This window comes from Vanellus vanellus (genome assembly GCF_965231255.1).
Source record: "Vanellus vanellus genome assembly, chromosome: 26".
Classification (NCBI taxonomy): domain Eukaryota; kingdom Metazoa; phylum Chordata; class Aves; order Charadriiformes; family Charadriidae; genus Vanellus; species Vanellus vanellus.
This window is the reverse complement of record NC_138931.1, coordinates 2,756,912-2,773,160: the sequence shown is the minus strand read 5'-3', so window position 1 is coordinate 2,773,160 and position 16,249 is coordinate 2,756,912. Positions and strand designations below refer to the sequence as shown.

General features: G+C 49.1%; 1 protein-coding gene across 1 annotated transcript in view; it reads left to right on the top strand.

Annotated features, from left to right (window-relative positions):
* The window catches only part of LOXL2 (lysyl oxidase like 2), a 51,894-nt gene that overhangs the window by 19,500 nt on the left and 16,145 nt on the right, over positions 1–16,249 (top strand). Inside the window, exons 4-5 of the mRNA XM_082495772.1 lie at positions 9,295–9,506; positions 15,091–15,313. Of these exons, the coding sequence (XP_082351898.1) occupies positions 9,295–9,506; positions 15,091–15,313 (435 nt within the window). The remainder of the gene's footprint in view (positions 1–9,294; positions 9,507–15,090; positions 15,314–16,249) is intronic.

Sequence of the window (16,249 nt, the reverse complement as noted above, 5' to 3'; positions counted from 1 at the left end):
AAGGTGTAAGGAGGGGAGGAGGAAAGGGTCGTTTGTGGCTTGGCACGCAGACGGGTGCTCCTCTTATTTAGCTTTCTGCCTAAGCAGAGACTCTCCCCGTACTGTGGGGAGTTGCAGCTTAGAGCTGAAGTCTCAGATGGCGGTGACCTACATCTTGACTGTCCAGTTCTCAAGAATGTTTGACAATAAAAGGTTTATTTGCCTGTTTGTTATGACAACAGTGTTTCAATTTCTTTCCCTTTGGTGTAAATGTTTACTTCTCTCAACATCAGCCCATGTGCAACATAATGCTGATGCTTCGTGTGTCTGGAAGGGGTCTCAGCATCTCCTCTGGAGCTAACTCCAGACAAATCTTCACGAAGCCGCTGTTGGCGTATGCCACCGTGTTGCTTTAGCGCTATAATTTTAAAGTGTGTGAGCGCGATAGTTTCTAACTGCTTGCCTCAATGGCTGCTTTGTGATGGCTTGTGGCATGACGGGGCGCTGGGGCTGCTGGGCAGAGGGCTGGTGTTTGTCGTCTCGCGGGAGGCAGGAGCTACGGCGGCGGCAGGGCTGCGAGAGCGCCGAGGCTGGCGTTGCTTTGCCGCGGTTCCTCGCGGGGCAGTTAACCTGTTTGCTCCCTGCACCCGCTGTATCCAGGGCCGGAGCAGCTGATAGCTGTTGTGCTGGATGCGGGACCGTTTCTCTGTTACACAAAACAATATTTAACTAAGCCTGAGAGCAGAGTATGGTCTTGTTCTGTTTTCCAGCGCAGAGGTCAGGTAATAAATTTGTCTAGCTTACAGCGTCTGATCCAGATTGTCTTTAAAATAGCTCAGTAGAAAGGAAACGGAGAATGTAAAAGCTTTGCTCATCAAGAACCCCCCCCGACATTGATGCACACAGAACAGAGCAGCATCCTACCCTGAGCTGAGCCTCCCGCCCATGCCAAAGTATCTCCAGGGTTCAGTGCTCCTGCCTCCTCTCGCTCGCTTCTGTCACCAGCGTTTCTTTTCTCCAGTGCTTTTCATTAGCCCGCTTTGCATTGGCAACTGCGAGGCCGCCGCTGAGGCGTTTCACGGCTTAGCAAAGGCCTCGGCTTTTGTCATTTATAATCTGCACTGTATTTGCTCCTGGACCCTAATCCTGAATTGCACTCTCGTCCCTTACCCTTTTGTACCGCGCAAACCCAGAACAAAAAGCGCTTGCAGTCCGATACAGCAGCGTGTTCCCAGGGGACTGCTGTCCCCCGTAGGCAACCTCTCCTTGTCTTGCGGCATCTATTTCGCTGTTTGTTTAACAGCTGGGACCTCATTAGTGACTCAAGCTCAGCTCCAGATGTTTAAATCAAAACAGATTCCACCCATTCCGATGTATGTGAAGAGATAGCTTTCCACAAAGTCATCTTCAGGGGAAAAGACTTGGTGGTAGCTGAGACTTCAGTGGAAGTAAGCGATGGGTTTAAATACAGGAAGGAAGATGCTTCTGGGAGGAGCAAAGTCTAAGTGGAAAGATTTTGCTTTACCTTCTGAACTGGAAAAAAAAATAAAATCATTTCTTGTGCAGGTTGCAGCCTTAATGTCTTGGTGGTTGGGAAGCCAAGAAATCCTGGAGCTCTGTTCTAAATGAAAAATGATGATATGAACAGGTTTTTGCATCTAAGGGGCAGTGGGATAGGTCAGGCATAGGGAAGGAATGAGCACTTTGAGTGGATTACAGGGAATCTTAAAGCAGGAGAGCAATGAGTATGGACTAGCCAGAGGCAGAGATAGCACACAGGCTCCTTGTGTTTGTTAAATTGAGGATTTGTGGGGAGAACTGCACCTTTGTCTCAACTGTGTGTTCGTACAATCACTGGGGACCAGACAGCTGCCAGAGCCAGTGCTGAATGCCTCCGCTCTCTTGCTCTGCCATCCTTAGCATCACTCATGGTGATGTTGGTTTCTTTTTTAAAGAAATACTAAAGTAAAATAGACAGAGGCAAAATTTCATTCCGGTTCCCTTTCTGCCTGCATTTGGGTAGTTTCTCTGGCTGTAGCTACAGCCGTAGCTGTTCAGACCCGCCTGCCCCGTGCCATTCTCTGCCTGGTTTCTTAGTGCCGCCGGTGAGTGTGTGGGTGTGCGTTTAAAGTGAGCCTCGAGATGCTCTTCTAAAGAGCCCCTCCGAAATCCCAGCTGCTCTGGCTTGCTCTCAGCCAGGAGGTGGTGATTCAGAACCGGGGTAGCGTCTGCGAAGTAGCAGTTGGGTTTCGAGGAACGGGATCTCCTCCCTGTACTGGTTACTGTGCATCCTCAGGGCTCTTGCGAGGAGAAAGGGTATCGCTGAGCTTGGGCAGTGGAGGAGGACATGAGCGTGCTGTCCTGGGCGTAATCGTTCTGCCGACACAAAACAGATGGCAAAAGGTGAAAGAAAACGTTATGAAAGTTGTGTCAGTTTTTGCAATCGGATCCGAAGCCATGGGGAAGCGTTTGGTTCAGAGGGTGGAAACAAAAGCAGCTGAGGCTCATGTGAAAACTTTCCGAGCCAGGAATCCTTTTGTGAAAGCTCAAAAACAAACCCCTTTCTTCTCGCTGTCTCCGGGCAGGCCCCGGCTTTCTGAAGCTGAGATTCATTGGTTTCGTAACAGAGCGCAGCGTGTTGGCTTGGGGTGGGCTTTTGTGTCCGGGACTGAAGAGGAGCAGCAGTGCGGGTCTTGGACATGGCTCTTGGCGAGGAAAGGAGCAGGGTGGAGGGGAATACGGCCCAACCCAACCCAGAATAGTTTGATGCTCTATTTTTATTTTTTTTCCCCCCCCACTCATTTTTATACTAATCTATATTGTAGTAATGTTGGAAATCCCAACTGAAATAGCATCTTTCCTTTGGGCAAATACGGATGTGAAGGCCTTGCTGCAGAGGCTTTGCGATTTGGAGCAGGTGAGATGGGCTTAGCGTTGTCTTCCCCTCCCAGAAGAGGTGGGGATGTGCGAGCGAGGGTCCCGAGGTGACAGCGAGGAGGTGGGAAAGTGAGTTTGTGTGGCTGAAATGCCACAGGAGATCTGTGGCAGAACGGAGCAGAATCTCATCACCTTCAGACCACAGAGTTATTTTAGCTTCGCTCTGGTTTTTATGTCGCTATAAGCAGTGAAGTGGCTCCGGTGAAAAGCAGGTTGATGTGGAAGCCAGAGCGGATCTAGGAATAGACGTACGACGCTTCCACACCCAGCTTTATCTTGCTTTCTGTTCCTTCACACACTTCATGGCTAAGGAGGCTTAACTCGAGCAGGGGAAAAATGCCTTAGGATTTCTTGTTGCTTCTGTGCTTACTCCCTTAATGGAGTTCGTCTGTGCCAGAATGGATGTCTTTGATGAAAGCGAAGCTTTGGTTTGATGAATGAGGCCGGTAGCGATGGAGCAGACCTGCAAACTCCATGCCCCGGGGTCAGCAATGCGAGACATACCATCCTGAGAACGAGCAGCCTTCCGGAGAGCAAAAAGCAAAGGCAAGAGCTGACTCAACCTCAAGTATGTGGGTGGGATTGTTTCATAAGCAAAGGAGAGGTTGGAGATCCAGGTCTGAATTCCGCTAGGAGCTCGATTCTAAGACTTAGAGTTTAGGGGGGAGGAAAAAAGAGAAAAAGAAAAGGAAAAAGGCTGGCACACGCATCTCCACAGCTGTTGGCCTAAATAGGTAGAAATTGCGCAAAGCTAGCTGAGAAGGGGAGGACTGTCAGGCATGAGCCATGAGAGTTAACTCTTTCTGCGCTTGGTCTCTTCTCTTGCTTTTGGGGGTGGAAATCCCCAGCAGCATTTTTCCTCTGTATCGAGGGAGCTGAGCTGTGGGTTTGTGCACGGTTTTCCCTCTGCTTTGTGCTCCTCAACCTCCGACTGAGCAAACCGTGTCCTGGCGGCTGTGGGGCTTGGGCCTCTACTCCCCCACCTATAATTTGGGGTGCAGCCAACCCAGTTTTATTTCCCAGAGGTAGCATTGCTCTTTGGTGAGTGACTGCTTGGCTACTGAATATTGTTGAATACTCTACTTAATGGTTGATACCTGAGGGTAGGAGCTTGGCAGATGTGCATTCAGCTTCTGAGTTGGTTGCAGATACCTGCTGCTTTGTGACCTTCAGATATCCTTCCGAGGCTTTACCAGTCTACCTTGGAGCTTCGGTGTATGGCTACAATGTGAGAATAAGCAAAACTTTGAGAGGTGAGGTTTCCTTGTTGATGTGACAGCTTGTTGTAGGCGTTTGTTTCCACGTGTACCTAAAGTATGGAGAGGGTGATTTTTAAAAAGTCTGCTCTAGCTATTAAGTATTGTTTGCTTCTGATTTTTAGGTGGAGTCTGTTTTCACCATTAGCGCGGCTGCTCTACACGTTGGTGTTGGAAGATAAAATATAAGTCTGTGTGTATTTGCATTATTGAATATTCCCAGTGTAACAAAAAATCTGCAATGACAGGAAACCATTCAAATCTGTAAAGAGCTATCGGCAGAAAGCTCTTAGCAGTCCTTTCTCCTTGAGGAACCTCCAGTAAACTTATTTTAATCCTTTGTTCTTTAATCTTCCAATACAAAGCTGAGGTCTAAAGCATTTGAATTCTTTTGAGACTGTTTGTTCAGACTCAGTGCAAACCCGTGAGTTGCTGTATCAATAATTCTCTGCTCTAAACCCGCTCTCTGTGAGCGGAAAGGGGAATGGATGTGGGTTGGTTTTGCTCTCAGACAGATCATGAAAATGTCACTGCGTGCCGGCCTGCTATAGCTATCAGAAGATTGAAATACCCTCTGGGGAATGAAATGATGGCTTATTTCTTGCTAGTTTGCTCACTTTTTTTTTTTTTTCCTTCCTTGGCAAATACAGACAAAAAAAAAAAAAAAACCATGACAAAGGAGTTGGATTTACTAAAACGGAGTCCCAAATCAGAGCAGGATTTCTTTTTGTGTGTATGTCAGCATCTCTGGGGGAAGAGAGACGTCTTGTGGGACCTTTGTACTGGAGCCTGCAGTGCCTGAGGGATCACGCTGGCTCTGACAATGTGTTGGTTTTTTTTTTTTTTTTTTCAAGTCCAAGAGCAAGCCATCCAATTTGCACCTTATTTTTCACTTCTGTAAGATAACCAGCAAGGACAACTCAGTCCAGTCCGTGGAAAAGACATGCCTGAACACCCAGCCTGGAAGTAAGAAGTGCAGGCACCTTGAGTGCCAGCCTGGGTCACGGGTACCACACTGGGTGAGGGCACCCCAAGGCCCTTTACTGGGACTCCAGCATCACCACTGCTGCAGTGGTCAGAGCTCTTCCGGAAACGGATGTAGCGACCTGATTTTATTTGCTAAGCTGCTGAACTCATTGCAAAAGTAGCAGGCAAATCTTCAGGTCCCTAACAGCGTTCCTAAGCTTTCCTCTTTTTCAAGAGTTTTTAGTTTTTGCGACTTTGTGACTTCTCTCTCCCCTTCTCTGACTCGGTGGGCTGGTTTCTTTCTTTGCCCATTGCTCTGATATCATGAATCTCAGCAAGGGATTCCCAAATCCATCCAGGGCTTTTGAACATTAGAATATACCCTCTGGCTTGGAAAGCCTGTGAGATACAGGTGCTCGGAAGCTGCAGGGAATACAGCAGAGAAGACTCCCTTGCTGAGATTCATGATATCAGAGCAACAGGCAAAGAAACAGGGCTGCACGTTGCCCTGTTCAGATGCTCTTTCCTCAGCATCTGTTATTGGCAGCTGTCAGAGACAGGCTGGATGTCTCTGGTTTTGTGCCACACAGCTCCTGCTGGGTTGGTGGAGTGGGAAAGAGGGGAAAAAAAAAAAAAAAAACACCAAATGTGGTTGATCGGAATGTGAGTGCTTCAGATCTAAAGGTTTAACTGCTGTTCCCTGCTGCAGCAGAGGTCTTCACGTGGGGTTACAGTCGGGGCCTCGGCATGCTTGGATGCCATTTCCTGCCCTTGTGCTCTTTGGACAAGCAGTTTGCTCTCTCTGCACCTTATTTCTCAATCTGCAAAAGGAGGCTGAGAATCACTGCTTTCTCCCATCCTTTGAGTGCTCTGTTTACCTTGGAGGCTGTTCAGATTTGTCACCACCTTCCACCTCTGCGAAGACCTCTGATGGTGCAGCAGTGAGACGAGGGATGGAGTAACGATGACTAATAGGTGCAACGTGGGAATAACGATGCTGCAGCTCTGCTGTGAAGGCATCAGGCAGATGTGTAACATCTGGAACAGCACTCTGCATGATCCAAATGGGGCTAATGACTGCTGTTGTGCAGCTTCCTCACAAAACACAGGCGTCTTGAACGTGGTTCCTGGATGTGCAATCACACTTTGTTCTGAGTGTTCCTCCTCTCCGTTTCACCGAGGACCGACTGCGGCCTCCAAGCTGCCTAAATTCAAGCAAAATGGAAATGGCTGTCAAGTGAAAACCACGGGTGGATTTTAGCACGTTGCTGATGGCAGGTCTAGTCAGGGAAAATGTTCTGTTTCAGTTACTTTAATATGCAGTAGGGCTGATACTGACGTTACTACGTGTAGCAAACATACTTAGGGCTTTATATAGGGTGGATATATGCTGCAGACACAGATGGAAAAACTCACTTAGGCTGTCTCACCCACTTTGTCAGCTGTCAGTGCAAATTTCCTCCTTAGCCACTATCTTTTCATGTGCTCTTTACAGTACAGTTTTAAGCTTTGGCTCTCTGTCCTTTGGGTTAATCCTGTTAATAGGCTTTTATTAAAAACACTTTTAGATCTTCAGCAGTCAAAGCTATTTCCAAATGGATTTAAGGCTTTGATACCTCTTGTTTCCTGCTGAAGAAGCTAAGGCAAGATAGAGGGAGCAGAGAAACAAGGTGCTCTCTCAGGCAGCCCTGGCCTGTAGCTCCAGGTAAACATGCTTTCTCCATCAGGAGAAGAGCTGCAAACGTTTCCTAAACTGCACCAGGGGAGAAGTGAGTTGCAGGCTTTGGAAACCAGCCTGGGGAGGCCTTCAGTGCGCAGAGGCTCTGATACTTTCCTGACAGCACGTAGTCAAAAGCTATGCAATATTTCAAGACAATCTGCCAAATTCAGGAGAAACTCTTTGTATTGCAAATGGACTTCCCAGACTACCCAGGAGGTGTACAAGTCTGTTCTTGCATCAGACCCTTTGTCTGAGCACCTTAAAGTGTCTCAGATGTAACACACCTGGATATCATTGTGGGTTTGGGTTTGGGTTTTTTTTTTTCTCGAGGGCTACAAGAGCTTTCAAAACCTAAGCCCAAACTGTGACCCTTCTCTGAGTAGCACTGTCCTACTGGGTAAGCCACAGCGTCCTGTTTTCCAGGGTCACTAAGGGTGTCCCACGGATGCTCCAGCCACATCGCTGGAGGACTGAATTCCTGCAGCTGAAGGTGAAAGGAAGAATCGGTGATCTGGTTTGCTGTAAAACTGGGTGGTAAACATTGACAATTAAAAAAAAGGGGGGGCAGAAAAGATAAGGAGGGAGAAAAAAAAGCCTTAAGTGTTTTGCTTGAGGCAGTGTGGGCAGAGCAGTGGCAGGGCTGTGGATGAGGAGGAGATGCCTGCTCCTTTCCCTGCTCCTTTCCCTGCCCCGCAGGCTCTTTCTCTGCAGTTGGTTTCCATTTGCCCGCGGTCTGTTAGTTGCATCAGTGTCGGTGAAGCATCTGGAGAATGGATGCGCCACGTGTGGTTTGCAGGACTCTGCATGTCCTGCTGTGATCTCCCTGCCTTCAGTACCCGTGTGTGCCGCTCATCGGTAAGCAGAGGCCCGTGTCTCTTTAAAGCTCAGGGCATTTTTCTTTTCCAAGTGATTGAACTTGAGCGAGGGGAGGGGAGGATTCCTCAGTTCTGATGTAACTGTTAGCAGAACCACGTGGTTTTATAAATTTTTGACAAGAAAAAGTCTCCTGGAAGCAAGTTATAAAATTTTCAGTAGCTCTTTTGTAATTGCTTGCCACAGCGGATATTTTCCAGTCAGCCTTTGCTTTTGGGCTTGGGTCCCTGCAAGGTTTGTTTGCGCAGTGTCCTCACGTAGGCTCCAAATGTGAAATCCATTCAACCTTCATGACTCATTTGCTGTCCCAAGTAAAGCTTCAGCTGGAGGAGGAACCCAGCTTGGGGAAGCGGTGAAATGCCGGCGTCAGCACATCGGGATCCCAGATTCCACACCGCCTGCCCAGCCCGGGTGGGGAAGGGATGTCCAGGGGTTGAGGAGAGCCCCAATATCCCTCCCTGCCAGCATTAAGGTGGCCCTAGCAAAGCTGAGCTTGGTTCACTTCCAGAGCAGCTGAGACTAAATTAAGGTCACTGTGCTTGGCAATCCCAAGCACAAATGCAGGCTCAGCGGAGACTGGCTGGAGAGCAACCCCGAGGAGAAGGACCTGGGGGTGCCGATCGATGAGAAGCTCAACGTGAGCCAGCAATGTGCGATCACAGCCCAGAAGGCCAACAGTATGCTGGGCTGTGTCAGAACTGTGGCCAACAGGGCGAGGGGAGGATTGTGCCCCTCTGCTCCGCTCTGTCAGACCCCGCCTGGAGTACTGTGTCCAGCATCCCAACATAGGAAAGATATGGACCTGTTGGAGCAGGGCCAGAGGAGGTCACGAAGATGCTGGGAGGGCTGGAGCCCCTCTGCTGGGAGGACAGGCTGGGAGAGGTGGGGGGGTTCAGCCTGGAGAAGAGAAGGCTCCGGGGAGACCTCAGAGCCCCTTCCAGTGCCTAAAGGGGCTCCGGGAGAGCCGGGGAGGGACTCTGGATCAGGGAGGGGAGCGATGGGACAAGGGGGAACAGTTTTACACTGAAAGAGGGGAGACTGAGATAAGATAGTCAGAAGATATCCTTTGCTGTGGGGGCGGTGAGCCCCTGGCGCAGGGTGCCCCGAGAAGCTGTGGCTGCCCCATCCCTGGAGGTGTTCAAGGCCGGGTTGGACGGGGCTGGGAGCAGCCTGGGCTGGGGGGAGGTGGCCCTGCCCAGGGCAGGGGGTGGCACTGGGTGGTCTTCAGGGTCCTTTCCAACCCAAACCAGTCTGTGATTCTGAAACAAGTACTTCAATTAATTTAATTAACAAAGGAGATTTCTTACCTAGCCATTTGTAAAATAATGCTTTTTTTTTTTTGACAAGGAAAGTATCCTCTTTCACAGGATGTTGGATGGATTTGCACAGGACGGAAAGGTTTCTTTGCTTGCCTGTTGTGTCTTTTCCTAAACAGCTCTTCCTTTCCGCCTCCCTCTGGTCAGCTGTAACCCTGAGCAGAACTGGGTTTTATTCCCCACCTCAAAGCTACACAACCAGTTTCCTTGCAAGCCAGCATCGTCCGTGTTTCTTTTATGCTTACAGAACATGAACATCCAGGTGGAGGACATAAGGATCCGCGCCATCCTCGCCACCTACCGCAAGCGGGTGCCTGTCACCGAGGGTTACGTGGAGGTGAAGGACGAGGGGACCTGGAAGCAGATCTGCGACAAGCACTGGACCATGAAAAATTCCCGAGTTGTCTGTGGCATGTTTGGATTTCCAAGCGAGAGGAAATACAACACCAACGTCTACAAGTAAGAGCAGAGCTTTGTATGAGACACGAGCGTGTTTCTTTGAACACTTGGGGCCTTGTTCAGAAATGCAAATTGTCAAATGACACTGGAGACCTTGAGGTAGAAAAACCTCCAACTGCTTCATTCCTTCAGATCAGGTTTTCCTTCTGTGTAAATATTTGAAACGTCAGGCATTTCCTTGTGCGGACGGGGGCATCGTTTGATCCTCACCATTCTGGTTGAAGACCTAGTGCAGCATCAGTTGTAGTATTTGATAGGTCCTACGGTAGGAGATGTGGACAGTCAGCCCAATAAATCTTTTTGTTTTGTTCTTTCCGGCTATAGCATAGTCATTCCCTTCAGCAGTGATAGGTTTAGCTTCTGTGTTGTTCGCAGGGGGTGGATGTGAGCAAACTGATCGTACTCTCCCAGTAAACCTTATCAGCTGCAAGAAAATCTAACGGCTTACCCCATCCCTCTGCAGAAAGCCAACTGTTGGATCAGATCTGATGTGCTGAAAGCTCCAACCGAGTAATCTTGGAGTAAACCAGGCCTGTGTTGTGTTTCGCTGCCCACGTTCCTCCTTCCCACTGCTGCGTGCAATTCCTGGTCTCGCACCTCTCGTGACATGTTTACCCACTGCTCTGGCTCTCACGAAGGTTTGCCGTTCATGGGTGTCCGGCTGCCAAATCACCCACAGAGCAGCGCTCTGCCCAGGGGAATATCCCAGTAAATCTCCCCCTGTTGTTAACCCCCAGTTCAGCTCCTTCGGCACTGGCAGTTCCTCAGGGTCCTGGGCTGGAAGAGCTGCCAGCCATCTCCAACCGTGTGACTCGCTCTGTCGCTCTGCCTGCTCTGAGCTGAGGGTTGAGCTAAAAAAGTCAGCAGAGCGTCCATGCTGCTCCGGCCGCCGCCGCTCCTGCCTGTGCGCCTGCGATGGCGCTTGTAGAAGGATGCGGTTTGGGGCAGTTGTGACTTCGGTGCTGCTTTTTCTTCCTGTAATTATAGATTGCTTTAAAATGAGGGAAGACAATAGCGATCCATAGGGAGAATGTTGTGTCGTTCGGAGCTGCGGGCTCATGGGCTCGGGCTGCCTTTCCGGTTTCTTCAAAGCCAGGAGCTCTGGTTGTCTTTGTCGTCGTTGCTTCAGCCTGCATTTTGTCACCAGCCTTCATCACAGACGTGGTTCTTCCTACACTGTTCCCTAGAAATAACACCCTAAAGCAGATGCAAAGTAGTTTAAGTGAAATTCTGTTTTGTTTTTTTTCCTACACTGTGACCTATGGAGTGGGAAAGTGTCAACTGGTTAGGGGGAGAACGGAATTCTCCAGGCAGGAGTTGTGGTTTTCCTGCCTGCTCCTTTTGGCCGGTGCAATTGCTATTTCTGAAAGCTCCCTCTGGAACTGGCTGGCCACGTTTCATTTCTTTCATTAGCCAGATCGTGATCAATTGAAGAGGTCCTTGGGTTGGAATAGCATAAAGCCACATAGCATCACAAAGAATATAAAACGAATAACCCAAGTGGAATTCTGTTTTCAGGCTTCCCAGGGAGATGAGCAGTGACTTAATAATTGCTGCCAGGTGGTCTCCTGTTTTGCGCTGGACACCAGTTAGAGGAGCCTTCGCTCCCATCAGTGCAGCCTCTAACTCAGCTCTGAGCTTCCTATCCCCTGCATCAGAGCAGGAGGGCAGAATAAATTACCTCTAGTACAACAAAGTAGATTTTTTTTTTTTCCTGCTTTGCGGTTGTGTTTCCAAGAAAAGCATTAACTTTAGCAGCTGGAACCATCTGCCTTAAATAAAAGGGTGCTTGGTAATTGTCCTGTCTCTTGCAATCGTGCACGTAGAGATGGAAAAATTGAGGCACGGTTGTTCAGCATAATATTCAGCAACGTTGAAAATCTCATTCACCGGAGCTGGAGCTATGAATACGCAGTGCTTACAAATACCAGGCTCGGAGATCTCTGCTACCGAGCCAGACGCGTTGCTTAAGTAGCCTCAGCGCACTAATACCTCCCTCACCTTTGCTCGTTTTCAGCAAGCGGTAACGGCTTGCTGGGCTCCTGCACCCACAGAAGGAGATTTTGGAAAATATGCTGAATATTCTCCTAGGTTGGAAGAAGACGGGATGTCATTTTATAGGAGGAAAGACGACTTGTAAAACTTTGTCAGCTAGATGCCATTCTTTGGTTAGCATAGTATAAAAAGCTGTCTTCTTTCTTGGGGCGTTTGCCTTTGTAAATACCATTCTCCCAAGAGCGTATCCTTTCCTGCTCCTGCTCCGCAGCTGGGAAACGGCCTGGAATTGGGTTTCTGCTGGCCGGGGCCGCGAGTTCCCCCTTCCCACCAGTCCCACTCCCCACAAACTGCAGCTTTGCACGCTGAGCTCGCTGATACTCTGCGCTGCTTCTGCACAATGGTGGGAGGTGAAATGATTTGCAGATGGATCTTGCTTGAAAGAAAACAACTTAGTTCATTGTTGTCCCAGTGCCAGGGTTTTATTCCTGAATGTAACTTAGACTCTGCAGTTGACAGCACGATTTATGTTAGGAAACGAAACAAATCTCAATGTTGTTTCCATGTTCTTCTTCATTCTTCAAAGTGATCTTATATAGGCACTGCTTATAACTCCTCCTAATTCCTGCTCTGGTTGAGAAAGCAGAGTAGAATTAAATGCATTTTGCTGATGGGGGGAGAGTAGGAGTTTGTGACTGGAGATGCCTGAGGCAGAGAGATGGCCCTGATGCCTTCTCGAGGCCTTACAGCTTTGTGATTTGTCAAAGAATTGGATGGAGCAGCTCAGCAGTGCCAGGATACTTCATTCGACATCAGTCCAAACAGTATCTCCCAGTTTAACCAGTCTGCCCATAGCGTTATAAATGGGATCAAATGTGTAGGGCCGTTAATCACTTCTATGTTTGTAGTAGAAGAAATCCTCATGGTTTGGGTTCTCCCTAGCAAAGCCGGGATCTTAAGGGCTTTGGCAGAAGGTGGCGGGTCTGGCTTCTCTTCTGCCTCCCTGAGGCTGAAGACAGCAAACTTGTTAACTTCAGTAAACGCTTGAACAGTTTCTCAAGGGTTGAAACTTTATGCTCACAGCCCTGAAGAGGAGTTCACCAGCTTCTGTTCAGTGTGTTATGGGTGAATTTTCCCCGGCGTGTATGCGTGTAATGATTTGGTTTCTGCTCCCTGAGTCATCTCGGATGCATTCTTACGTAGCGAGGTTCCTCTAGCTAAACCCTCAGCCACTTCCCACGGCCTTGGGCTTAACCTCTGCCTTTGTTTAAAGCTTATGTGATGAAGGTCCATCTCTCCTCACCGGTAGAAATGGTTTGGACTCCAACGTGATCTAGAATTGGCTGAACTCTCACAGCGTGACCGTTCACTCACACCTCTGATCTGAGCAGCTTTGCTCTTGGCTTATACCAAGACCAGGGAGAGGTGGGTTGCACCTTTTCTGTGTTAAAAAGTAAATAAGAGGAATTCCCTGAGTTTCCGTCTGTATTCTACTTCTTTTTTTATATATATTCAGTCTGGGGAAATGAAGTGGGGCTTTCTCTGGCTATTTCTCCCCAGCCTACCGAGGGCCTTTAATACCAACCAGATGTTAATGCCTCATGAAATTTCCAGGATGAGGTCATTGTTTGCTATTATAAGGCATCCCCATAATTGCTTCTCTAAGACAGGCTGTGTTTCTTGTCTGCTTTGGAGTTCATGGACCTCTCTGCACATGGCTGCAGAGGACCTTTAGTGAAAATACTCCTTCAGGTTCTCACTTCCCTGCTGAGCACGCAGACCGAAGGGGCGGTGGGGTGGAGCTGGCTCGAGCTAGGAGAGTATGGAGTGGCGTCACTGGACGTAGGCGCCTCCAGATGCTTTCCGGCCTGTAACATACGCCTGGATCTGTCCCGTCGCTCTGCAGTCCAAGAGAGCAGTTAATGTTCAAGTGGGACCTCGGTGCTGAGCTCCAGCAGTCCAAGGGCAGAGGCTTTCATGGCTTTTTGGTAGATGTGCAGTAGCCTGGGTAGTTTTAATTAAAAGGACTAAAAATCTCCACGGTTTGATCCAAATGGTACCAGATACTCTAGCCGATATTCTAGCCAGATATTCTGGCTGGCGCTTTCTTTCCGCCTGCATCCTCCCTGGTTTTACTTTTTTTTATTCCCCCTTCCTATTTCCCATTTATTTTCTGTTGATTCAGTGTCCCTGTCAGCTCTGGTTTGACAGAGGTGGAGTTTGATGGCCAGTGTTTAACCCACAGACAGACAGGTAGGTTGTGCTGGGACAGATCTCAGCCCTGCCCCATCCTCCGTCCCTTCCAGCCCAACGTTTGCTCCCTCTCACGTGGTGCAGTTGCATCTCTGTCTCCAGCCCGGCTGTATTTCACCCTAACCTCAACCCAGAGAAATCTGGTTCCAGAAAGGATTAGTTGGTGGCCATGAGCCATGTGAGCCCAGACAACCGCTGAGCTTGTCAGCAAAGCTTAGTGAGCGGAAGGGGAGAAGATAGTCCCCTCGAGCATCTGAGACATTGCAAATTACCCCACACGGGACCACCAAAGGACATCGGCTGGGAAAACCTTGACCTGTCGAGTGCAGTTTCAAACCAACAACCTATGAAAGGCTCTTTGTCCCTTTAACTGTAGGACAGAGAGTCTGAAGAGGATCAGGTAATCAGAACTGCTGCTCCTCAGCTAGTCCTTGGATCGCCGGGGCGGTGTGGCAGCTGCTCCTGCAATAAGAAGCAGCACAGGGATCTCACAAAGCCACGTCAAGATCGCAGCAGGGCGTTGGCTCCTCTGCGCCTTGACTTTTTTTTTTTAACTTGACATCTACTATCTCCCTTTTGATAACGATCTGACCTATATTTTTATTTAATTGACTATTTTAGCTCCTATGCAGCCGTCCGACAGCCCCGCAGTGCAGTTAGGATGAAGCTGTGTTACTTTTCTTTCTGGTTTATCACACGTGCCCCTTCCCCCTTAGGAGTCCCTGGAGCAGCTCCAGGCGAGTGCTACAGTTTGGGAGCAAGAAGCAGAAACTGCTGCCAATCTCCTCTGCTGTGAACATGTCATCAAGGGAATTGCTCTCGCTCTCGGAAATTGCTTTCAGGCTCGCAGTTGTTAACGCTGCAGCTTTGAGAGAAGCCTTTTTCCCAGTCTGCCATCTTCGCGCAGCCGATAGGCGACGGTCAGCAAAGAGAACAGCTCATTTACGGGAGAGGTCTTTTGGGGGCCTCTCCAGTCCAAATGCACCAGCGTTATTTGCACAGGCCCTGTTTGTACACTGCCTTTTTGAATTAACTGATCTCTGACCCCTACATAATGTAGAGATCTCTATTATGTGTCTCTCCTTCAAGTGCGTGATTGTTGCTCTAGCTGCACTGTTGATTCATGCTCTGATCTTTAGCTTAAGGAGATGACCTATTTACTCCCAAGCGACACCTTAACAGAGAGTCATTGTATGAACGGATCAGCCTTCAAATAATGCTGTTCAATCCTCATTTCATTTCAAGGCGGTGGTTTTTTTTCCCAAATGTAGCTACATCAGTGCAGTTTTTATGGGTTCCTAACTTTTATTTTCCTGTTCCCTTTTATTCCTTGAAGGATGTTTGCCAGCAGAAGGAAGCAGCATTACTGGGCTTACTCGATGGACTGCAGCGGGAACGAGGCCCACATCTCCAGCTGCAAACTGGGCAACCACCTCAACGTGGATGCGGAGAAGAACGCAACGTGTGAGAACGGGATGCCGGCGGTAGTCAGCTGTGTCCCGGGACGCGCCTTTGCCCCCAGCAGCCACAGTGGCTTCCGAAAAGCCTTCAGGCAGGAGGTGAGCAGGGAGCAAACACAACCTGTCAAGTAGGAAAAGCCTGGGGGTTTTCTGTCCTCACAAGCATGTGGTACCTCACCTCCATCTACAGGCTCCGAAGGGTGGGAGGCCGGCTCGCTGCTCCCACTGGCGAGGCCGTGAGCAAGTAGTGGGGGAAAAAAAAAAAAAAAAAAACCCATCAAAATACATTTGTCACGTTTCTGTTGGAGCTGTTCTGTTCAAGCCAACTGAACGCGTGCCCGGGTCCTGCCGGGCTTTGCTGTTTCGCAGTCACTTAAATACTGTGGGGTTGTTTCTCCCGTAGAGGTACACGGGGAAATAAGCTGGCATTTCCTCTACCCCTGTATCTTCTGCAAAGAAATACCCTGAGAGACTGGGAAAACACGGCCTGCAGGAAAGGTTGAAAAAGTTGTGTTTGTTTAGTCTAGCAAGGAGAGTGCTGAGCGTAGCGTAAAAATTCAAAGATATGCAAAAGGCTGTTATAAAATGACCCTGGAGTCGGTTGTTCTCAGTGTCAGCGGGGCGACTGAGTATGAAAGAACAGCTTAACTCGTGGCAAACGTGTTTTAGGTTGATGCTAAGGGAAATTTTACGGCTTTAAAGCATGTCCAGCTCTAGGATATGGGGGTGATCTCCAGGTCTGGAGACCCTTGATGCTGGGGTAGAGAGGGGGTTTGCAAGGTGTATTAGATGCTGTGGACCTTGCCTGGAGCCCTTGGCTGTAGCCTGCATCCCCTGGCCCTATACCTCTGGGACTTTAGGAGTGGGCTTTCTCTTGACACCTGAGGAGACCCCAGTCGACACCTCCAGACACCGCTGTAGTGGGAATAGCACGGTCCTGTCCGTGGTTTGCTTGCCTGGAGCCCAGGGACTTCTCTGCACGAGAAGGATATAGGCCTCGAAGGTGGAAGGTCTTGTAAATCATTACTGATCTTC